Source organism: Trematosphaeria pertusa (genome assembly GCF_010094035.1).
Source record: "Trematosphaeria pertusa strain CBS 122368 unplaced genomic scaffold BU26scaffold_5, whole genome shotgun sequence".
Classification (NCBI taxonomy): Eukaryota; Fungi; Ascomycota; class Dothideomycetes; order Pleosporales; family Trematosphaeriaceae; genus Trematosphaeria; species Trematosphaeria pertusa.
In genome coordinates, this window is record NW_022987216.1 from 2700675 (window position 1) to 2722730 (window position 22056).

The following is a 22056-nucleotide window of genomic DNA, read 5'->3' on the forward strand; positions in this document are numbered from 1 at the left end:
AGGATGGCGAGGATGGCGAGGATGGCGAGGATGGCGAGGATGGCGAGGATGGCGAGGATGGCGAGGATGACGAGGAGGGAGTGGATGACGAGGAGGGAGTGGATATCTTCGAGGACGCCTTGGAAGACCTTTCCTCTCTGAGTCAACGCGAAGACTTCCAGTCAATAGCTCCAGGAGACGTGACAACATAGAAGAAAAGAGCGTATGCCCTCTTTAGGTCAAGAGTACGTCGCTGGTTTCAGGTTTAGTCGCCAGGATAAAGGTCTAATGCGCAGTTTCTAGGCTAGTCAGTAGCTAATAGAATGAGTGCGGAGAGACTAAGGTTATAAGGCGGTACTACTTCGAGCGCTCCAACTTGTTTGTCAGTGGCGAGAATGGCAGGGTGTTTGTTATTTCAAATCTATCTTTCCTATTAGTTGCGGCTAAGAATCCCCACCGTGCCTCCTCCAATAGCTATGATTTCAATTTGTCTCGCAAGCTGTGCCATCGATATCAAGCCAAGATTTTCAACATCCTCTGCACATGAGCTAGACGCATCGATAACTCTATGCGCCAGGCAACAAAATGATCGGCCTGCTTCACGATGTCCTACCTGGTTGCGAATGACTGCAGCCTCCGCCTGGGTGCGCGCCTCTTCCTCACTAATGTCGACCTTCCTTTTCAAGCCAACCTAGAAGTTCCTCCATATGGCGAATCGATTGTCGGTATCCAGGTTGGGATACTCCAAATACATATCATCTATCCGTGAAAGGAATACTCCGTCAATTTCTTGGCATTGGTTTTTGGTGCGGAATCGTACGCCCTCGTAGTACTCCATCGTTCGGAGAAGGACTGATATGTGAGCCGTATTGCGCTGTCAGGTCACAGCGCGAACTACCCGTAGACCAATTGGTTCCGCCTTATATCATGGATTGTACGTTGCTCAAGGAACTCATCGGCTTCCCCAAGGAGCAGAACGGCATTATACCGCCTTGCAACATCGAGCGCTGTTTCTGTTTGTAGTTTCCGCTCAACGGTATCGACGTCGATCGCCGGCACTGACTGGATAGAGATGGGTCTGGAGCTTCTCTGCTACTGATGACAAGGATCAACCGGCATACATGGCAGGGCAAATTTGCGGAATAGCGCACCTCCCTCTACTGTCAAGGTCTTCCCAACGCCGGGTGGCCCACACAGGAAGGGGGTTAGCGGGCGGCCTTTGCTCTTACCAAAGTCGTTCAGATCGTGCATTTCCTGTAACATTCGACGGAACCTACGGTTAGGTCCTTCTAATCCTCCGGCAGGACTAGGTTGTCAAAAAAATTGTCCCGCTACACCACGTCTTCGATTTGATTCACCGGAAATGATGCTGGATTTTAATGCGAAATGTACGAGAGCCCAATGCATCCGCCTCACCCGAGTCGTACTTTTCTTTCCGCTTCTAGAAGGATCTCGCCTGCCTCACAGTGACGGGGATCTGGGTTGACATTGTTTCATTGGCAGTGACAGCCTGTCACCCTGGGGATAGTGTGGAGATCGTTCTGGAAGAGTGGTAATCAACAGGGCTTGAACGCGGTGCTCCAAATGTACACGCGGAGTATGTATTCGGCGCCATCATGTCGGAAGTATTATGGAGAGCCATTCTCGCCAACATATGGCGCGCGGGAGGGTGGTCATACTCAATCTCCATCGTGAACAACCAGAGCCGATTTGGATCCTTCCCCCCAAGAATATCTGAGCAATAGAGCAGGCTTCGGCGCAAGTTTGCGAGACAGCGGGACGGAAGGTGGTCTGTGTTCGGCGGAAGCTCTTTCGGACATCATCGAGCCTACTCGGCCTTGGACCTGGACCGGTAAGAGAGGGTGATATTGTGACCGTCCTTTCTGGATAACGTTTTCCGTTGTTCTGCTTCCAGTCAATTTCGGGCCATGGCGCATAGTTGGTGATAGGTCAGTAGCCCACATTTATCATATTCGTGCATCCTGACTGCTTTAGCTACGTCCACGGTATCAGGCCGGGAGAACCCGCTCGCGACCAGCGCGGGCGTAAGATAGGAGCGTTGGGATTGATCTGCACTGATAAAGTTGGACGTACCTCATACACATCTACCGGATCCCAAAAACTTCAACACAGTCATCCCTGATGTCATATGAGACTCCGCCGTTGAGAATGCCGGGAATGTTTGCGGTGCCAACGAATTGGTAGAAGTCGGCTTTAGGGCGCAAGATCGAAGGCACTTTGGCCCTGTTGAAGATTACGACAATGTCGCCGTCTTGCATTGCTTCTGGCCCGAGGCCAATATAGTTGCCTGAAGTGAGGAAGAGTTTACGGCCTCTCCATATTCTTTCCGGTCTACGCATTGTGTGGCGGCTGATCTCCTCCACCCAGTTTCGCTCGGAACATAACTCCAGACTCCTCGCTATCGACTGTAGCATCGTTTCTTCTGGGCTGGGATCTTTGATGCCATCAGGTGGATGCATAAATGCATATTCCGCTAGGAAACTCGCTGCAGCTCGCTGACTGTAGTAGGAAGCCCGTTGACTGGAATCGCCCGTGTATAGTTTTGCCCGGTCGTCCATGACTGCTTCGCAAAACAGCATGTTAGGATGAGGTGGTGTGAGTGGCTGGACGTTTTGCATCCAGAATTGGGCCAAGCAGTCCAAATCCACCAAGTTGCCGTGTGAGGTAGATGTAACAGTACTGAAACGAACTCCATGGACTACGAGGCTATCCGCGGCGTGACCGATAGACGGCGGGACTGATCGCGATATCCTCATGCTAGGCATGTCAAGGTAAAAGTCGACAGCCGGTGAATTGTTCCACGATGGTACCCATGACGGAAGTGCCTCGGGGGAATCATCAACGATTGGTCCATGATGTACGGCGTTCAGTATTTCAGAAAGTGCACCATGGCGGACGAAGGCGGAAGCCAATTCCAGATATACGTCGGCTGCCGTTTTATCGTAATCGGGCTCAATCTCGTCGACGATGTGATTTAAGTCACTTCCGCTGGGATATGGTAGACCAAGGATAGCAAAGACTTTGTCTCTGGGATCAGAACATTTCAGGTTCCTAGTCCACTTCAACACGTCCAGGAAATTCAAGTGCAAGTGCACAGGGGCGATCGAAAAACATGGGAATAAACGGACGACCCAGGAAGTGCGACTTTGCGATATATGGCGTGAATACTCCAAGGCCGTGTAGGACAGTTCTCTGAAGTCGATCTGCTCATTGCCCCAAAGAGCAATGGCTTCTTGCGCCAGGACCACCTCTTGGACCACCCATAGGCGCTCGAACCACTCGCATCCGAATAGTTCAAGAAGAAGCCGTATTGCAGTCTCTGCTACTGAATCTGAAATCTTCCAAGCGGTGGCTCCGAACCTGAAAGCTTCGCTGATGTATGCGAATGCGTCCTTAGCATAAACTTTGGGATCCGGACCTAACCACACAATGACGCGCTTGGACGCAGAGTATATACTCTTCATAAGCTTAACCTGGTGTCCCCGTTCTTGAATATCGCTCTGATTGATACACACGCCGTCCGCCCAGACGTATCGCGTTTGATCAGGTCGTCGAAGTCGTTTAAGTGCCACCTCCAGATTTGGCGTTAGGAGTATTATGCCATCGGTAGTTGTCAGGCAGCGTTCGTACTTTGGCTTCCCCCAGACATAGGACAGGGCCTCGTATGATAGTGGGTCCGGTGAGTCAAGATCGAAGTGCCCCAGTTCGCCTCTTAAAGGCTCGGCTTCTCTCCCTGGGTGAAGGTGTAGTACTCTGAAGGTCGTCGAGCGCTCTAGGGCACGATAGCGAAATACGTTGTGGGTATTGCGTTCGATTCCGGGAATGGGTGCGGCCTCTTGGTACTCAGCCTCGCCCATGTCTGAAAACTGTTCCGCTCTTCGATGCTTGGTGCCGTCGAGAGATTAAGACTTCTGCCGTGAGAAATGTCTCTTTGTTCCGTGTGTGAGATGCGCCGTCTGATGCGGGGAGCGTAGACGTGTTGCGCTGTGGCATGCTGTTGATATGATTGCCGTGGCGGGGCAGTGCAAGCTCTCAAGGGCCTCAGCCTCACGCGCCATGAGGTGCGGTTGCGAGTGGCGAACACTCAGCGGCCTACACACGCGTGACAAACAGAGTGGTATCCGATAGGAAGATGCCTGATGCTTGTGCTGTGGTACCGTGCGATATCCGGGCGTTGTCGCAGGTCTGGAGGCTCAGCGTGAGTTCGTGCCTATCCCGCATTGGGACTAGAGCGGCGCTTTCTGAGGCGCGGCCCGTGCATTCCGCACTCAGTTGTTGTCGACACTCCCTCCTCCCCAATCTCAAGACAGCCTATTTCCATCAATCTTGGTAACAAATACACTTCTCCCCGGGGAGCATACTTGCGGAGATCCTGCGCCGCGATAGCCGCGCCCACCAAGCTCTTGCGAAGGTCGCTCTCCCCTCTCTCAACCACACGCCAGTGCAATAGCGCGACAGTCTATTTGTTTTACTGCGACCTCTCATATGCACATCCCAGAGTGCGTGTGAGGCCCGTCTGTCCGACTGCAGGTGCAAGAGCGCAACACTTGTCCGAAGCGAAAGTGGATTTTCGTAGCCCAAGCCCGGGCAACCCCCGCTTGAAGACGCGCACACCATCGCCGCCACAACCTAGAAAAAAGCTTCGGTATCTCTGCGTAGAACGTCCGCAGACATGTATGGTTAGTCAACTTCGCAATAACACTCATGTCATGCTCAAACTTTCCACGAAGCGCTTGGGGAAAGTTCATCCGATCCACCGCGTAGCGCGCCACATGGGTCAAAGCGAGAACGATCATATCGAGAGTCAAGAGATGGCACGCCAGAGCCATCAACCCCACGGCAGCACCAAGAGCCGCATGCAGGTCGCGGACCTCGTCGTCGGGCATCCCGTACACCATCGAAGCCCAAACCGCGCGGTAGGCATCTAGATCACACGGCCACCACGCTTGACAATATACGTTTCCCTCTCTCTAGCACAGCGCGGGACGGGATCGAGATGGGCGACGCTTCCTCTAAGAACCATGGGTGCGGGCCTCCCTTTACGAACACAGACACTGCCGCCCTGAAAGCTAGTATTGAGCTAGAGACGAAGCAAATCGGCATTGAAGCTGAGAGCGAGAGCGAAAGCGATGAAATGGAACTGGTCGTAGTGGAGACAGACGAGCTTGGGTCTGAGGCAGCGGAGGCCGCTGTATCAGCCGCAGCCAGTGTTGCTCCCATTGCGGGGAAGGAAAACGTCCTATCTCCACGGATGCTTGCGAAGAAGAACAGAAAAATGGAACGGATCCAGCGGACCATATCTAAACACACGGGCGAAATTCTACACACCATTTCCGCCGACTCACTCACTCCCGTCGCGGCGAACATCGCATGGGACCAGGCGCCCGAGCTCATATGCTGTTACAACTGGCAGGACTCTGCCGATGGCACCAACGCCATCTTCGTCCCCGGCGAACCGCCAAAGTGGGCTCCTCGCTCCCTGCCGCACACCCTCCCTCTGGACGACGGCTGGAAATACACCGACTACAACTACGCGCGTCAACCCCGGGACCCTTACGCGCCTATGTTCCACGCCCTCGGCGCCATGAATCCCAGCGTCCAGTTTATGGACGTCGACGTGATAGCCGACCGCAACAACCTGCGAACGCTTCTCGAGTTCGTGCAGGGGAAATACACTAGCCCGTTTCGACTCGATCTGTACTCTGTTTTCAACACGCTTATCCTCGTGCGCAAGGAAACCGGCTTCTGGAAGCGCGCCGACGGGATTGGATTAGGTGCCAATTTTGAAAAAGCATTCACCCGCCCAGCGTCAGGCATGGAAAACGCGACTAGCCACTACCGCGCGATCCGCTATCGGATGGTCCACTCAATGTAGTATGCCGTTTCGAGGCCGACGCGCAGTATACCGAGCTCCCAGAAGCCGATAAGCTTACCCCTGTCGAAGCCGCCGCCGCCACCGGCGGCACACTCGCCAAAGACCAGCCACCATTCTTCGACTATCGCGCCCCTATCCGCGTACTCCAAAAGGGCCATATCGCTCCCATGTCCGCCATGGCCGAGCTGAAAACCACCGTGTTCAAAATCGACAAATCCATGAATGTGTCATGCATGGACCAGCTCTGGTTCGGCCGCACCACGCATCTACTTACCGGGCAGTACGAGCCTAGCACGGGTACCGTGCTCAATGTCGAATACCGCGACAAGAGAGAAAACATCAAGAAGTGGGAAGAGGGCCAGCAAGAATATCTGCGCAAACTGGTAAATCTGCTCATCATGTTGAAGAGTATGCTAAGTGCAGAGAGGGGTCCTTTGAGAGCGCTGGTCTTGGTAAGAGAGGAGAAGGATGGCCCGCTTCGTATACGCGAGATGCAAGAGAAGCACTATGTGGTGTCAAGGGAATTCTTTAGCCGACATTGGCAGCGTCCCATGCCGCAGCAGTATGGCCGTGGCCGGGGGCAGTGGGGTGGTGGGCGTGGGCCGGGTCAGTTTAATGCTGATCGTGGTCGCGGGCATTTCGATGCTGGACGCGGTCGTGGTGATTTCAATCCCGGACGTAGTCGCGGATTTGCGGGAAGGGCTTCGCGTGGCTTTCCAGCTAGATCTACTCCCCATTAGACGGCTCCGCAAACGCATTTCGGATCCATTCGTTGAGCCTCCTTCTGTTTTCGCATTGCTACATTGTACTATCTTGGGAATCGAGATTAATTGGACTAAGTCTACTCTACCCATATCCTCAATCACCCAACCCGGGGATTCTGAATCTCCCCTCGTGGCTCCGGGACGACAAGCTCTGGAACACACACACAATATGGTCTGTGCTATGAATGATGGTGAGGTCGTTTGAACCTTTCAACCCTTTCTTCGCCACTCTCTTCTCCTACGCCTGCCATGCGATGAACGCGGCTCATAAAGCTTATGTCGCCGCCCTCTCTCATTGCCCTCCTTCGTCGGGTAATTCCGTCCTCCCGCGTCTGCTCTATGCTTCGACACGTCCGCCGCCTGTTCGGTCTCCAGTTGTTTCTCTGGCTTCTTTCTCTCAGGTCCTTTGCTCATGGTTACCCCGAGGTCTCTGATTGCCCAAAAATGTGAGTCGCTCTCTCGCCCGCGAGCAATGACTTCCGGGGGCTCCCCTCTGCGCACCAGTTCCGCACTCCAGTAGGTTTTAGCTGTAACAAATATTTCTAGATCGTCCCCTTTGGGATGCCTTACGTCCTTCGGATGGAGAGACTCGGCTAGGCCTAAAATGGATCAGAAGAGTCCTTCAAAGCTCCAAGTGCAGTACAACGAAAACAAACTTACGCTTCAATTTGACGCTTTCAACGTCGGCGCACATTTCGTCGACCTTCGCGTCTAGCGCGTACAGGGCATATATAACTGCAGGATGCCACTTTGTCCAGTCCACAACGGTAACGGCGTCCCTTGGAGGAGTATCCGAAGTATACACTACCGTAACCTCCAAGTTTATTCGAGGATCATCCGAAGCATACACTCTCTTAACCTCCTTGGCCCTTTGAGGATTATCCAAAGCATACACTATTCTAACCTTCCAGCCATCTTGCTCTGGGCGGTAGCCAACCCGCAACCGTTCGTATTTGTATTCTTCCGGCAAAGCGAGCAGCTTATCTAGAGTGTGGTTAGCGGAAGAATATGTAGTAATCATTGACCTTACTTTTCATGCTCTTTATGAGCCTTTCCTCCTGGAGAATTCGCTCTCGATCGGACATCTTTCCGCGCTTGGTGCGTGAGGATTGAATGCAAGAGGACTGACTAGTAGTGCGGGATAGTGAAGAAAGGACGCTCGGAACGAATCGTAGGAATAACCGTATCCGTGCCTTGAAATGCGTCTATTGTTCGGTTGAGGACGTTGCTATCTCGAAAGCGGAAATGATCGAACGGTGATTGCAGAATGTAGAATACATGAAGAATGCAGGCGCATTCGCAAACTTTAATATACCTAGTCAGCTTGGCCCATACCTGGTCATACATGGCGAACGCACCTACGTTCTGTCATTCGCAGCATCGCGTGACTCCACGCAACCTCGCGAAGTCGCGTCCTCACAACTCTCCGAATCCGATCATACCTAGGTATGTGCATCCTATTAATGGAGGTGTTCCTGCAAAAAGGAAGTAAAATAAAAGCTATGCTTAATGCGTCATACTGCAACAGTAAATATCAGAAAATGATTCTCAACCCCGGCTTTTCATTGCACGACACAAATGAAGGTCGGAGGGGTAATAGGAGTCACGATGCGTGGATGACTCCGTCGCCCGCGCCGGGTCCAACGGGTGTTGACTGGATGACTCATACGACCCTCACCGAGAATGACATCCGCAAACCAACGCATAGCGAAGAGTTTGCCGATCGCCTCAAAGGTCTAACACGGCAGACATAAATGCGTGCGCATGTAGAATTGTGGTTGTCGTGGGAAGGCTACCGCACCTAACATCGACCCCTTCCAACGACGCCGTAACAACGCCACTGCTTCGGTAATTTGGCGCAAACTCCCAGGGTCCAGGGAGACCATTTCCGTCAATCCTCTTTTCATGAATATCAACAATCCACGAAGTCTTTCGCGTTCCCGCCAGAAGTCGGGAATCACTCGAGATCGCCGATGGAGGTTTTCAGGACAGGCGCTCGGGAGAAGTGGAGAGAAGATCGCATCGAAACCGGCGGACACCGTTGTGTAAATCCGCAATAGGGAACGCGAATACCGTCTGAATGGCTGGGTGGTACCGCGGGGCCTCGGTGCTGCCATGTGGCACGGCATGATGCGGCGTACATTAATATACGGGAAACCGGCGGTAAGGGAAACCCCTTGGTTTATGGAGCACAAATGGCGCTTCACCAGCGGCACAGCCGGTAAAAGGACACTGAACTCGCAAGTGTAGAAGCCCGGGAGGATGACGTGGTACTATTCGTACCCGGGTATCATACGCCGGCCAAAGGAGATCGATGTATCTTGGTTAGGATCCGGTTTCCGGTTGTAATGGCGTATTGCGCTTTCGTTTTGATTGTCTCGTTTGGAGTCGCCAACCTACAGAGGTTATGCTGACTATGGCCTCTATTGCTCCATCAACAAGACCATGTCTGCGAAAGAGACACCTCGGCAGCCATGCTTCACTTCGTACGTTTTCCGAGATGCTCTCTCTAACTTCGGAATATTACCTCCTACATGCAATGGGCATGTAGCCACGCCGTAAATCAGAGTCCGCTCCAGGTAGGGTCAAACCCGAGAACTATGCAGGCCCGATTGACGGAACTTCGGCTGCATCCTCAATAGTAGGGAGTACGTATCATCACGTACCTCTCGGTCCTTCATATATAACCAGCTTCTTGAGCAAAGCCTATGGAGCTCTACATCGCATCTCCCCTCGGATCTATATTCGTTGCGTTTTCCTCTTTTTGATTCGTTCTAACTGAGTACTGCTCAAGGGGGGGTCGGGCCTCACCTAATCCTTGGACATGCGGGCGGCCGGTCTGTTCGCTACTATTGCTCTTTTCGGCGGAAGCAGGATAGTAGCGGAAGCAATCCATTGTTACAACCACCCACTCGAAGGAACTCCTAGCGCAGACATTGCTACGACGCCGGATGAGGCTCTTAAGAGTTCCATTACCACGCTATGCTATCAAGCCTTCGAACCATGGCATGAAGAAACTCTCCAGTATCAGTCTGGCAACATGACGTTGCATATCACTCCGGAAGAAGGGTATGTGCTTGGGACTTGCTTGGCCATATTTGATGCTATCATCGCGGAATGCATCCTCAAGGAGAGGGTCAGTCGTGGCGAGGCCGAACTTGATGGAGTTGTCTACCAAGTATACGACTCGCGCATTACTGATTAGGATCGCTTACATGCTCGACTCGCCAAAAAAAAGCGCTCAACGAAGATTACTATGAGTCCAACGGAGAAAAGGTAGGCTAATTTCTTGAAGTGGTAAACCCATCATCAGAGCTCGAGACGCGAGGGAAAGCCAAACCCAAGCCTAAGCCCAAGCCACAGCCCAAACCAAAGCCAAAGCCGGTTGCACCAAAGCCGAAACCCAAGCCTAGCGTCAATCTATCCAAGCCAAAGCCCAGCCCGAAACCGTCCAAACCTGTTGCGCCTAAGCCAAAGCCAACAAGAGCTTCTGCTGGACAGCCGTCGCCTAAGCCCTCTCCAAGCAAGAAAACAAGCACAACAAAGTCGCTACCTACACAGACTTGCAAACATATACTCCAGTTAGTTAGGAAGAGTAATAAGAAAGAAAGGCGCGAGATTGAAGGTCCGTTGTCTGAGCGCGATGGGTTCGTTGGAAGTCTCGTTCAAAGGGGGATTAGAGATGATTGGAAAAGGACACAGAAAAAGGGAAAATCTTGTGGACAAGTGTTTAATGCACTTCAGTACCCTGAGCATGACCACCCAGCCATGGTATGGAGTTTTGAATAGGCCCCATCCCACCCCGCAAGGTTGCTAACGCATGCTTATACAGTCACGGCCTGGTGTCCGATGGTACGGGTTTCGAGATCCACAGCAGTATAGAAACATGCAATGGGGATCTGGTCCCGCTCTGAAGAAACCTACAGCTGCTAATTATGAAGTGGAGCATATACTTGAGTGGCAACTTGTCACTGGCTTTTTTGACTGGTTGTCAAACACGCATTTCGGCGGCCAAACCTTCCCCAACCCTGAGCCACTCTCAGCTTCGAGAATCGATTTCTGCCAGTACTGGCTGAAATTCTGGGACTACCGGTTCCCAATTGGTCAGCATACTCGTAACGCGGAGGAACACATCCAGCACGCGTTTCCATATAAGAACGGCCCGTACGAAAACGAGTTTGTATGGCTTGATGCTGACATCAACGCGCCGGCAAAGGCGGAGGTAAGAAGTTTCTCCAATAGCCTGCCTGTAAGCTGGAACTCGCTAACACTCACAGATGTGGAAGGAGAAGTCAAGACCGGGTATTTACGGGAAAGCTGGACTCAACGGCCAAATTAAGCGCGTTGACAAGGCCCAAACGGCAGCACTTAGGCTCAAGTGGCTTATGGGGGCCCGAAAGTATCTGAGAGATCCTACTATCGAGAAATATTTTAGCCTTCAGGAGTGGCGAATCGGAGAAATACTGGATGGAATTGACACGGCGCTGCCACATTATCCAAGGGCGGCGAATTTTGGTGTTTGGCAACGGCGGGGACTTAAGAGCCTGTGGGACCAATACATGGATCAGAAATTTGCAACTGCAGTTTCCCGGACGATGCACACTATGGACACAAACCTTAAGGAACTAGAGCGCCGATATGTTCCAGGCAGAAGATCAAACCAACCGGCTCACGGCACGTTGGAATACGTCGTCATGGTAACGGTCAAAGCACTTTCCACGGAATGGAGAAAGGAGAAGCGCTCAAAATGGGAGGCCCCCTGGGTGAAGAAGCCAATTGGTCCCGGTGGAACGTTCCAGCAACCAGAAGAAGTGCTTCCCGGGCCTGACTTCCCTTAGGCAAGTATCTTCCAGCATGGAAGCTCACCCCTCCCCGCCGCCTCTCCTATGACCTTTTTCAGCGATGTTTCCTCCTTACCACTTCTCAGTGCCTGTTCCTCTTCTTGCAGTATCTTTTCTCTTCCTTTTCTCATACTTTCCGGCGAATGCCCGTAGATGTCTATCCTGTCTTTCCTCTTTCGTTGTCTAGGTCTCAATGTATCTCTCAGTTTTGGATCGGTCGATAGCGCTTGCGTCAATGATAGATCGAGCCAATGGGGCAGGCTAGTTACCTGGACGAACACAAAATGGTATAATGACCGGCGAACCCGAGCTAAGCCCCAGAAATCTCCAATCCAATTTGCCCCCGTGTACTGCGTAAATTTGTGAATGTTCTTTAAGCTAATTAACGACACTAGGGCACGTTATAGAAAGGTATTCCATCCGCGCTAATTGATTACACTACTCTCATTGAGAATCAGTCTGACCCGAATCCAGTTAGGCCTCGGAGGTATTTGCGCCCATCCGTTCCTCAAACGCCTCGAAGACGTATTGCTCCACCAAGCCGCGACCATATTGGTCATCATCCCAGTGCTCCTTGAGACCTTCTCCATGCTCATGGAGACCGATCCGTCGGAAAAGATCATGTAACTCAAAATCTGGTTCCCACCTATTGCCCACCATCCACCATATTTGGCGGACTTGACAGTGATTATTTTTCTCGTACATAGTGAGCGCCTCTTCTCCTGGCCTCGCGTACGCTATTCCCCACGCTAGATCTCGATCAGGGTACTTTGCCAAATCACTGCCATCGTAGTCCTCATAAAAGGCGGATACATCCTTAGCCGACAACTTGAGCGGGGACCACAGAGCAGCATTTCTTAGCGAAGGCATGCCGTACGCTGCTGCCTTGGCGAATGCAGTAAGAAGCGGGACAAGCGGTGTTTCATTGGGCAGCAGGCGATACTGAGCAAGCTCCGTTTCGTCCCATTTGATGTAATCGTAACGGTCATCCATCTCTTCATCTTCAGTGGTTTGCGTTAAAGGCGGGTAATGGTCATCAGTAACTTCGAAGCCTCCCACCGCACCCTCGTTGAAAAGCCCCCTGAAGTACCACTTGCCGGACGGTGTAGCTGTGTGAAACATGACGCTGAGGCTCTCCAGCCTGGGCCAAACAGGTGGGGCTGAGGTCTTCCCGCTGGGCCAGAACAGCGTTTCGTCGGCCATTACCCGAAGGGTCATTCGCCGAAGCGGATACGAAAGCGCACGCAAACTGGCGCTGAAGGGATCATGTTGTGAAGGCATGACAAGATTTGGCATAGCCTGGCGTTGATCAAGGTACATAGAAAACCCTAACGGATTCATGAAATCGAGATCGACATATCGTAGCGATGGCAGTGTAATGGAGTCCATTGTTCTGGCAAAGTCGCGTCGTGAATCCCGGCGGGGTCCTTCCCAATCATGCGTGAAGTGTCTGCCAGGGTTGTCGCAAAGATCAGAGGGCCACTCGTCACCACCGACTCTGCACTTGAGTCGCTCCAGGTTGGGGAATTTTTGGGTTAGGCCCAGAAGAATACGCAGATCCATCTTCCGCACCGACGGGTGCTGGCGATAGCCATTAAGAGGATTAAGATTCGCTCCATTCTTGATCTTGAGAGAGCGCACCGACATGATTTCTGGCAACGTCGCCGGGGATAGTAGATGGACGCGCCAGCTGATGTACGTGTGGTGCCAGCAGTAGCAGTTCTGGTCCACGACTCTTGTCGGCGTATATATCGTGAGCTGGATACTTTTCACGGCGTGGCCTTGCGTGCTGGTTGCGCAACCTTCTAGTGCTGCCAGCGTTGAGAACAATAGATAGATCTGGTTGGTGAAGTGCTGGTCCATGCGCTTGAGATCGTCTAAGCTGTATCGACAAGAGGGCATGTCGTCAAATACGTTCATGGTTTTCTCGTCCCAGTGAAGCGAGGGAAAGCTTGTTCTGAATTTGATACATCGCAGGTACTGAAAGCGGCGTCCGGAATAGAGGTTGAGGAACCGGGCTGCCGATTCAGGGTTTGCGGTTATAGTAGGCTTCGCAAATGCCCCAGATTGCTCTTCTGCAGCAAGTTGAAATTTCCGGGATACAAACAGCGTGCGCTTCAGGTCTTCGTACTGAAGGTAGCTGCTGATGCGATCGATCAGCTCCTGTGGCACTTTGTTCATTTCGTACACGTGAATGGGCCCTTGGATGCGTGGGTCGACGTATGTAATTTGCAGCGCAATGCGATGGAACTGAAAGGCTGACCAAGGGGGTTTTCGTGCGGGGGTGAGAGAGTGTGTGTGGAAGGAGAAGGTGGCGTAGTCGGAACCTTGGAACCGAGGCGGGGGTCTCGCTTTTGGGGGCCAGACTATCGCCCGAAACGTACCATTACGCCCCAGGGATGCACAGCCACATAACCCTGCTAGCATCTTCCTCCATAATCCTTATAAGCCGCTTGGCTCGTCCTGCTTACTGCTACGCTATTTTAGCCAAAAAGTCTTTCTTCTCTCGATGCCCATCCGTAGATTGGTGAAACGTCCACTACATTACAATGTCAATCGCAAGCACCGACAACGCTAGCCTCAAAGCTGCACCTCAAGTGAAGCTGGACCTAGAGAGTACAGAATCAGCTGTGACCGATTCTTACTCCATGTTCAATAGCTCACTTGCAATGCGTCATCGAACCGCGAGAACGCAACCCTTCTCGACCCTGCAAGGCCGTCGCGCTTTTCCGTTCCCGAAGCCAACAACGGGGCACATCTGCACGCGATGCGAACACATACCCTTAGAGATATTCCAGATCGGGTCGAATTTCTTTTCCGAAAGGTGTAAGGGTCGCCACCTTGAGGAGCGCAACTGCAAGGGGAATCATCTAATTCACTGCGATCACTGCGGCGAGCAAATCCAAGAGCCGTTCTACCATTGCGGCGTGTGCAAAAACGGGGACTATGACGTTTGCGGGAAATGCAAGTCGGAGGGCAAGCGTTGTCACGAGAAAGAACACAGATTGGCGAAACGGGTCTTCGACAACGGCATCATCCGGGAAGTAGACGAGGAGGACGAGTCGTATCACCACCCCGGCATAACGCAAGATATGATCCGCCACGGTATGGAGCCCTACCGCTTGCATAGGGCCTTGAGCGACCTCTTGGCCTCCTCCGAGTCTGGTTGCCACTCTTGTTCCGTATTGGTCGGTCGATTGGACCAGGAGTTCATTGAGAAGACGCCCAAGGACACTCCGGTCTTCATCGAGAACAGGCCGTTTGTTGTCCCGGAGAATATTCGCTTCGCGAAATTTATGACACAAAAGATGCTTACAGAACCAGATCTCGACGATGAAGCGGACGAAGGCCTGCCCGTTACAATGGTCGCAGTTCGCACCGAGAGAGACTCCGAGCAGCCTCAGTTCGTAGACCCGAAGAGAGATCATATTGTTCGATGGCTGCCTTTTGAGCTGCGAGGGACTGACCGCGTTTCGCACTCGAGGCATGCCGGCTGGATCACCGGAACAGGTACGGTGCTCCCAGTGAACGCCTTCCAATACTAATAGGCAACCAGAGCGCCGTCAAATCTCGCCAACCGTCGACGCGAAAGGAAACCTCAAGGTCATCGGTAACTGGCTCTCGTCGTGCCTGAAGAGAGAGTCCGAATGCTCAAACTGGCCCAAGGAACCATTCAAGCCTACAAGGCTAATAGATGTCGGCTCTGGCGAGAGCAGAAACGACACCTTGCGTCTGGTTCGAGGAGCTGACATCGAGGAGGCTTTTCCTGGCCATGTTTCGCTTAGCTACTGTTGGGGCTCGACTGGACAGCACATCCGCTGGATCACGACTAGAGAACGGCTCCCGGAATTTGAGAAAGTGATACCTCATGAGGTATTACCTAAGACGATTGCCGACGCGGTGAAGGTGGTACGCGAGATCGGAATTCGTTATCTCTGTAAGCCAAGCCCCCAGTACGAATACCGGCCGAGGAGACATATGCTAAAGGTACCTTTAGGGGTTGATAGTCTGTGCATAGTACAAGACGATCCTGATGACTGGGCGTACGAGGCCTATCGTATGGCTCAAGTCTATAATAGCTCACTCTTCACTGTCATCTCCGGCTCGGACAGTGCCATGGGGGGTTTATTCCTCCCTCGCGAGCAACTCAAAGTCAGCGCAGCAGATATTCTGCTCCAGTCGAATCCCGAAGCAGGAGAACACGTCGCTACGCTGTATCCATCCGTCCAGGATATTGGCACTGCCCACCACGGTGGACCAACAACGAGAAGAGCTTGGTGCTATCAGGAGGAGCTGCTTTCCCCGAGGAGATTGTACTTTACGAACCGCCAGTTTGTTTGGGAATGTTTGTGCTCGAGCCACGATGAGACGGGCAGCCGAAGCCCTGGCGACACACGCTCCACCAAATACTGTCCGCCACCGTATGATGCAGATGTGCTTCTGCGAAACACGAGAGTCGTCGGAGAATGGCATTCAGTGATAGAAGAGTACACCTCACGCCAGCTCACCTACCATAGCGACGTCTTTGCCGCGTTAGCCGGCGTTGCAGCGTCTCTCAAGGCGCGCTACCGATGCAAGTACCTGGCTGGTATGTGGGAGGATGACATGCTCAATGGTCTCCTCTGGCAGAGGGCTGGGACTTCACTTGGCCGTTCCGCGGAGCTCAACACACCCAGCTGGTCCTGGCTGAGTGTGCAGGGCCAAGTTATGTTTACGAGGGGCACTCGCACACCATCAAGGCCGGACGCCGAATATTTGGACTGCGCCGTAACGACGAAAGACTGCGACGAGTTCGGGACGCTAACTTCAGGAACGTTGCGTCTGCGGGCGCGCCTTTTATCCTGCGAGGTCGTCCAAAATACCGGAGGCGGGGAACATGGGAGGTTCGAAAACATCTATCAGCCGCTGCCCGAACACCTCACCCCAATTCCGCGCCGCAAGCATGCAATCGCAGACGGCCACGAAGATCAGGCCAATAGCCATGGAGGGGCGGCTAGCGGAGAGGAGGGGGCGAGCGAGGACGAACCGACGTACTCTCTGAGGAGCCAAGCATGGGAAAGCGAGCGTCCTTTTAGACTCCCCCCACCAGGCGGAAGGCTGGACATGACAGCGAGTCTGAAGACGCGAGGACCTGATGGTTTCTCATTTGCGACTGTGTTCTTCGACGGAGAGCCGCAGGCGAAAGCATCGGAGTTCTTGTGCGCTTACATCGCCATGACGGACCGGCCTGAAGATATCGTCGACCGGAATGGAATCGCGATTGTGCCTGTGCCGAGTAGGCACGAGTCGTTAACGTACAAGCGGATCGGATTCGTCGCCTTCTGGGATAAACTTATACAGGATAATCTTCGCTTTCTTTACGACAAGAAGAAAACAGAGTTTATCTTAGTCTAACGTACTTTATTATCGAACCGCCTACAATTTCTTGGCAAGAAAAATTAACAAAAATTAACCTATAACGTACTTTATTATTAAACTCTCTATATTACTAAACTCTCTAAAAATACTAAGTCTCTACTAAAAAGCTACTATCTTATTTAGATTATATAAGAGCTAGGTTTATAGTCTCTACTACTATACGTACGCTCTAGAATATCTAGCTAGATAAGTTAATTACGAGTAATATAGTCTCTATAAGCTATAAGAATAAGAGTAATAAGTAGAGTAGGTTAGGTTAAATTTAGCTATCTAAAAATAAGAAGTAAAAGAATACTTTAAGAGACTCTATATATAGAGATACTAAGCGCTAAGATACTAGACTAGATTATATAATAAGATTACGTAACCTAAAGTTATATAACTTAAGGTAAATTTCTAAACTAGACTATTATATTACTCTCTTTTATAGAGAAAGCTTATCTCTAAGCTCTAAAATACGCCTCTTTAGTCTCTCTTTTTCTAAAACTCTTATATTATACTTATAAGAGCTAGGTTTATAGTCTCTACTACTATAAGCGTTCTAAAACACCTAGCTAGATAAGTTAGCTATAGGTAGTACTATCTTTATAAGCTATAAGAATAGAGTACTAGTAGAGTAGATTAGGTTAAATTTAGCTATCTAAAGATAAGAAGTAGAAGACTACTTTAAGAGGCTCTATATATAGAGGTGCTAAGTACTAAAGCGCTAGACTAGGTTATGTAATAAGATTACGTAACCTAAGGTTATATAACCTAAGATAAATTCTAAACTAGACTATTATATTACCTTCTCTTATAGAGAGAGCTTATCTCTAAGCTCTAGAATACGCCTTCTAGGTTCTTCTTCTTCTAAAACTCTCGCGTTATACTCTTAACTGTAATAGTCTAGTTTAAGATTTACCTTAGGTTATATAACCTTAAGTTACGTAATCCTATTACGTAACCTAGCCTAGCGCCTTAGCGCTTAGCACCTCTATATATAGAGAGCTCTTAGAGTATTCTTCTACTTCTTACCTTTAGATAGCTAAATTTAACCTAACCTACTCTGCTAGCACCTCTTATTCTTATAGCTTATAGAGACAGTACTGCCTATAGCTAACTTACCTAGCTAGGTGTTCTAGAGACGCTTATAGTAGTAGAGACTATAGACCTAGCCCTTATATTATCTAAAGGTTAATACCCCTTTAGCTAGAGACAGTAGCATAATATCTAGCTAAACTAAGTAGCCTTATTAAGAAGCGTTTACTAATAGCTATACTAAGAATTAGAGCTACAAGAGCCTAGTTACTTACTCTAAGAATCTATTAACGTACTAATTAATTACTTGTCTCTTTAGTACTATATAAGACTACTAGCAGATCTAGTTAGTAGTAGAAAGATACTAGCACTAAGCTAAAGAGAGCTATTAAGAGCTCTATGTATAGAAGAACTTCTACAGAACTTCTACGTGTAAAAACCTTCCCCTCTCTTTTACAAATTATAAAAAATTAACAATTCTCTACTCTGCTAGCAGAGCTAACAATCTCTTTACCCTGCTAGCAGAACTAACAAACTACTACTCTGCTAGTAGCTAAATACCTTCTCTTTTTGCTTCTTTTGCAATTAAAAAGCTAAACAAATCTAAACACTATAGGAGAACCCTTACGAAGCTAATTTAGAGGTAGAACCTTAGCTCTATAATACCTCTTTACTCTAATAGTTCTTAAATCTAGAGTAGTAAACCTGCTAGCAGAATATACTAATTAATATTTCTATTATAAAAACTCTGTTTAGCAACACAACGTAATAACTAATAAGAATTAGAACAATAACTTTAACTAGAAGCTTGTAAGGCTCTACTAGAGCTTAGTAATACTAGAGCTATTATTAGCCTTAAGTTTATTTATACTCTCTACCTCTGCTAAAGAGCTTTAAGAGCTTTTTCTAGAAACGCTAGCTAAAATTATTAATAAAATAGTTAGCTAATTATATATATAATAGGTATATAAATAATAAATCTATATATATTACTAGATTACTACTAACGCTCTAGCTAAAGAAGATAACGTATACGTAAAAAATCTAGTATAGGCTACTATTCTAGCTAAAAAAGACGCTAAAATCTAGTAACTATAGGCGTAATTAACCTACTCTAGAGGCTAGCTAGCTACGCTAGTTTAACGCGCGACGTGTTTCTCTATAACACTAATTATACGTAATTTAAGCGCGTTACTACTAGAGAATTTAATCTTAGGTTCTTACCTCTCTATATACTAGCTAGCTATACCTCTAGCGTTATAAGCGTAGAAGAGCTAATTAACGTACTCTGCTAAGTTTCTAGATCTACTATTACTATTAGATAGTAAGAGCGTTATCTTTAAGTAGTAGAGAGATAGCTTATATAATAAACTTTAAGTAAACTAGAATTAGTATACTAGAGATATACTAGAGAATACTAAGAAAACTATTATTACCTATATCTATATATAAACTAAAGAAGACACGTACTAGACTCTATTAGTAATACTACAAACAATTAAAAATAGTAGCGTAGTAGTTTTCTATAATTATATTCTTAATTAGCTAGAGAGAAGCTATAGAGACCTATATAAGAGGCTAAACGCTTACTATAATTTCTAAAAGCTTTATTGCTAAAGCGCTACTAATTTCGCCTACTTCTAGAATAATTTCTTCTGCCTTATATAGAAGCGTTAGCTTCTAGTAGATTAATAGGTAGAGAAATTTTATAAGAAGCTACTAGAGACTATACACACGTAGTTAGGCATATACTAATATTAATACGTTAATAACTATAATTACTATATAGATCTTACTTAAGATCTTACTTAAGAGCTTACTCTAGAAGAAGCACGTGTTACTACTAGAAAGGCTAAAAAGCGTAACGTAATTACGTTAATGCTATAACGCGCGCCTCTAGCTCTTCTAGGTTTTCTAGTACCTAATAAAGCTCTAGTAACCTAAAAGCTAGTTACCTATTTTTAATACTACTAACCTAGCTACCTAAGCTATAATTACTCTAGAGCTTCTACTACGCAGAAAGCTATTAAGAACGTTAACCTAGAGAAGAAGTCTATAGAGCTCGCAGAGCTATAAGTATCTAAGAATAACACGTTAGAATATAAATCTAACAATTTAGAAAAAGTCTAGCTCTAGAAGAAGTCTTCTCTCTAGAGCTACCTACTAGAGTAATAAACCTGCGTAAAAAGCTATTTAGTAGTTCTACGTTTACTCTACTCTACTAAATATCTATAAATAGCCTTACAATTAAGCTTAGAGGCTTAATTAATATAAAAGTAGATAGCTACATCTTAGTACACCTAAAGTACCTTTAAACTCTTAGAAAAAACCTCTACGTTAAGCTATCGCGTATAAAACTAATCCCTCTTACTAGGTATAATAGGCGACCTAATAGCTAAGTAAATAAGTATTTTAAAGCTAATCTAGTACTAGAGAGCTACTAAATTCGTACTTACTTTGCGTGTTATAATACTAGCTACTATAACGTAATAATTAGTTATAAGTTACTTAAAGAAGTTAACATTTAGGTTAACTACAAGCAACGCGCACTAATATAGCTAGACACTAATTAATTAATTAATTGTAAACGCAACGCGTTTGTCTCTATATAATTCTCTTAATCTAATACTAAAGCTTAAGTAGCTTACTAAGCTAATGCTAATTACTATAACGCTTTAATATTAGTAGTAGAAAAGCTAAGAGTAATATAATAAGAGAAAAGAGAATTGTAACGCTAGAAGCTTTAAGAAAACCTGCGCAAGATAGACAGGTAGCTTAAGAATTCTAACCTGCCTGCTAGGTTACCTCGCAAGCTAAAAAAGCTACCTGTTTTGCGGGAAACTTACTTAAAGACTAGACTTAACGTTAATATAATTAGCGTAGCTACCTTTATAATTAACGCGCGTTAAAAAGATACTATAATTAGGCACCTTAGTGTCTATAAGGTTAATTAGCTTATTGCTAATAGAAAGAAAACCCTAGTTGCTAATCTAGAGAAGAAACTCTACTAACTAGTTGCTAAAAAGCTTCTATCTCTAGAATATGCTAGCGCAACTATAGCCTATTTTTTAAAAAAGAATTCTAATACTCTACTATTATATAGAGAGAGTATAGATTACAATATTAAGCTTATAGTAGAAAATACCTTAATAAATAGTCCTCTTTATAGTATATTACTAGAGCACCTATAGTTAGTACGTAATTACCTAGAGAACTACCTTTATTATAGCTTTATTATCTATAGTAATATATTATACGCGTTACTAGTTCTATTTACTAAAAAGCTAGGTAGAGAATAGAGGTTCTGCGTTAACTATTAAAAGCTTAACGCTATTATAAAAAAAGACGCCTATTCTATTCTTCTTATCTAGAAAACGCTTATACACCTATTACGCGCTAAGGTCTTTACTAAGTTAGACGTAAGGTAAGCTTTCTACTAGATCTAGCTTAATAAGTTAGTAGAGAACCTAACGTCTTTCTATACATAGTATAGTAACTATAAGTATTAAGTTCTACTCTTTAGCCTCTATAATAGCTCTACTACCTTTTAGTAATATATTAACAAGGTGTTATATAGCTTGCTAGACAATTTCTATATAGTATATATTAATAATATTCTTATTTATTTAGAGAATCTACTTAAGCATAAAGCCTATATTACCTAGATACTTAATTAGTTGTATAAAGCTAGGTTGTAAGTAGATATTAAGAAATCTAAATTTACTATTAAAAGTACTAAGTTTCTAGAATTAATTATAAGTACTAATAGAATCTAGAAGAACTCTAAGAAGGTTACTACTATCTAGAATTAGCCTATACTTACAACTCTTAAGAGCCTTTAATTATTTCTAGGTTTCTACAATTTCTACTAAGCTTTCTTAAAGAATTATAGCTAGATTGTTCGCCCTCTTACTAAGCTACTAAAATAGAAAGCATAGTATACCTTTAGAGAAATTAAGCTTATAGTATTTTAGTAAGTTAAGAATCTTATACTATCTAATACTATGCTAGCTTATTACTCTCTCTATTACTATATAAGAGTAGAAACAGACGTATTAGATAGTATAGTTGCTAGAGTTCTTTTATAGCTTTAAGAAGATAGTATCTAGAGACTAGTAGCTTTCTTTAGTAAGATAATAAA

The 22056-nt window shown here is 47.5% G+C and overlaps 9 protein-coding genes across 9 annotated transcripts in view; 5 read left to right on the forward strand and 4 right to left on the reverse strand.

Moving 5' to 3' along the window:
• BU26DRAFT_550012 (ankyrin) overlaps positions 1 to 379 on the forward strand; it is a 2870-nt gene extending 2491 nt beyond the window's left edge. The window contains exon 6 of the mRNA XM_033832029.1: positions 1 to 379. This exon is cut by the window's left edge and continues 34 nt beyond it. Coding sequence (XP_033686576.1) covers positions 1 to 141 — 141 coding nt within the window. The 3' untranslated portion in view covers positions 142 to 379.
• A 3034-nt stretch (positions 380 to 3413) lies between these two features.
• On the reverse strand, positions 3414 to 3857 carry BU26DRAFT_422983 (HET-domain-containing protein; the record flags this gene model as incomplete). Its single annotated transcript, XM_033823488.1, has 1 exon — positions 3414 to 3857. A coding segment is annotated over one exon (444 nt), but the record flags the coding sequence as incomplete, so codon positions are not given.
• Positions 3858 to 5134: 1277 nt separating this feature from the next.
• On the forward strand, positions 5135 to 6674 carry BU26DRAFT_592850 (uncharacterized protein; the record flags this gene model as incomplete). The annotated part of the gene is made up of 2 exons (XM_033834849.1): positions 5135 to 5860; positions 5890 to 6674. The coding sequence occupies 2 exons, from the start codon at positions 5135 to 5137 to the stop codon at positions 6613 to 6615; spliced, it is 1452 nt and encodes a 483-aa protein (XP_033686578.1). The 3' UTR covers positions 6616 to 6674.
• A 175-nt stretch (positions 6675 to 6849) lies between these two features.
• BU26DRAFT_603969 (uncharacterized protein) lies at positions 6850 to 7724 on the reverse strand (the record flags this gene model as incomplete). The annotated part of the gene is made up of 3 exons (XM_033835481.1): positions 6850 to 7238; positions 7300 to 7623; positions 7670 to 7724. 3 exons carry the CDS (start codon positions 7722 to 7724, stop codon positions 6850 to 6852), a joined length of 768 nt encoding a protein of 255 aa, XP_033686579.1.
• On the reverse strand, positions 7551 to 8156 carry BU26DRAFT_286415 (uncharacterized protein). Its single transcript, XM_033821567.1, has 3 exons — positions 8002 to 8156; positions 7670 to 7943; positions 7551 to 7623 (listed from the first exon to the last, which is right to left on the reverse strand). Exons 1-2 carry the CDS (start codon positions 8093 to 8095, stop codon positions 7768 to 7770), a joined length of 270 nt encoding a protein of 89 aa, XP_033686580.1. The 5' UTR covers positions 8096 to 8156; the 3' UTR covers positions 7551 to 7623; positions 7670 to 7767.
• Positions 8157 to 9463: 1307 nt separating this feature from the next.
• On the forward strand, positions 9464 to 9844 carry BU26DRAFT_563506 (uncharacterized protein; the record flags this gene model as incomplete). The annotated part of the gene is made up of 1 exon (XM_033833173.1): positions 9464 to 9844. One exon carries the CDS (start codon positions 9464 to 9466, stop codon positions 9842 to 9844), a length of 381 nt encoding a protein of 126 aa, XP_033686581.1.
• Positions 9845 to 10525: 681 nt separating this feature from the next.
• BU26DRAFT_563507 (uncharacterized protein) lies at positions 10526 to 11477 on the forward strand (the record flags this gene model as incomplete). Its single annotated transcript, XM_033833174.1, has 2 exons — positions 10526 to 10861; positions 10917 to 11477. 2 exons carry the CDS (start codon positions 10526 to 10528, stop codon positions 11475 to 11477), a joined length of 897 nt encoding a protein of 298 aa, XP_033686582.1.
• Positions 11478 to 11898: 421 nt separating this feature from the next.
• On the reverse strand, positions 11899 to 13775 carry BU26DRAFT_518202 (uncharacterized protein). Its single transcript, XM_033828755.1, has one exon. It carries the CDS (start codon positions 13659 to 13661, stop codon positions 11955 to 11957), a length of 1707 nt encoding a protein of 568 aa, XP_033686583.1. The 5' UTR covers positions 13662 to 13775; the 3' UTR covers positions 11899 to 11954.
• A 1476-nt stretch (positions 13776 to 15251) lies between these two features.
• On the forward strand, positions 15252 to 16181 carry BU26DRAFT_382676 (HET-domain-containing protein; the record flags this gene model as incomplete). Its single annotated transcript, XM_033822592.1, has 2 exons — positions 15252 to 15417; positions 15478 to 16181. Coding segments are annotated over 2 exons (870 nt in total), but the record flags the coding sequence as incomplete, so codon positions are not given.
• Between the last annotated feature and the right edge of the window lie 5875 nt (positions 16182 to 22056).

Bases quoted from the DNA above. Each gene is read 5' to 3' on its own strand.
- BU26DRAFT_518202 (XM_033828755.1), bottom strand. From the start codon at position 13,661: ATGAACAAAGTGCCACAGGAGCTGATCGATCGCATCAGCAGCTACCTT.
- BU26DRAFT_286415 (XM_033821567.1), bottom strand. From the start codon at position 8,095: ATGCACATACCTAGGTATGATCGGATTCGGAGAGTTGTGAGGACGCGA. The intron at 7,944-8,001 runs GTAGGTGCGTTC...GGTATATTAAAG, and splicing joins GATGCTGCGAATGACAGAAC to TTTGCGAATGCGCCTGCATT.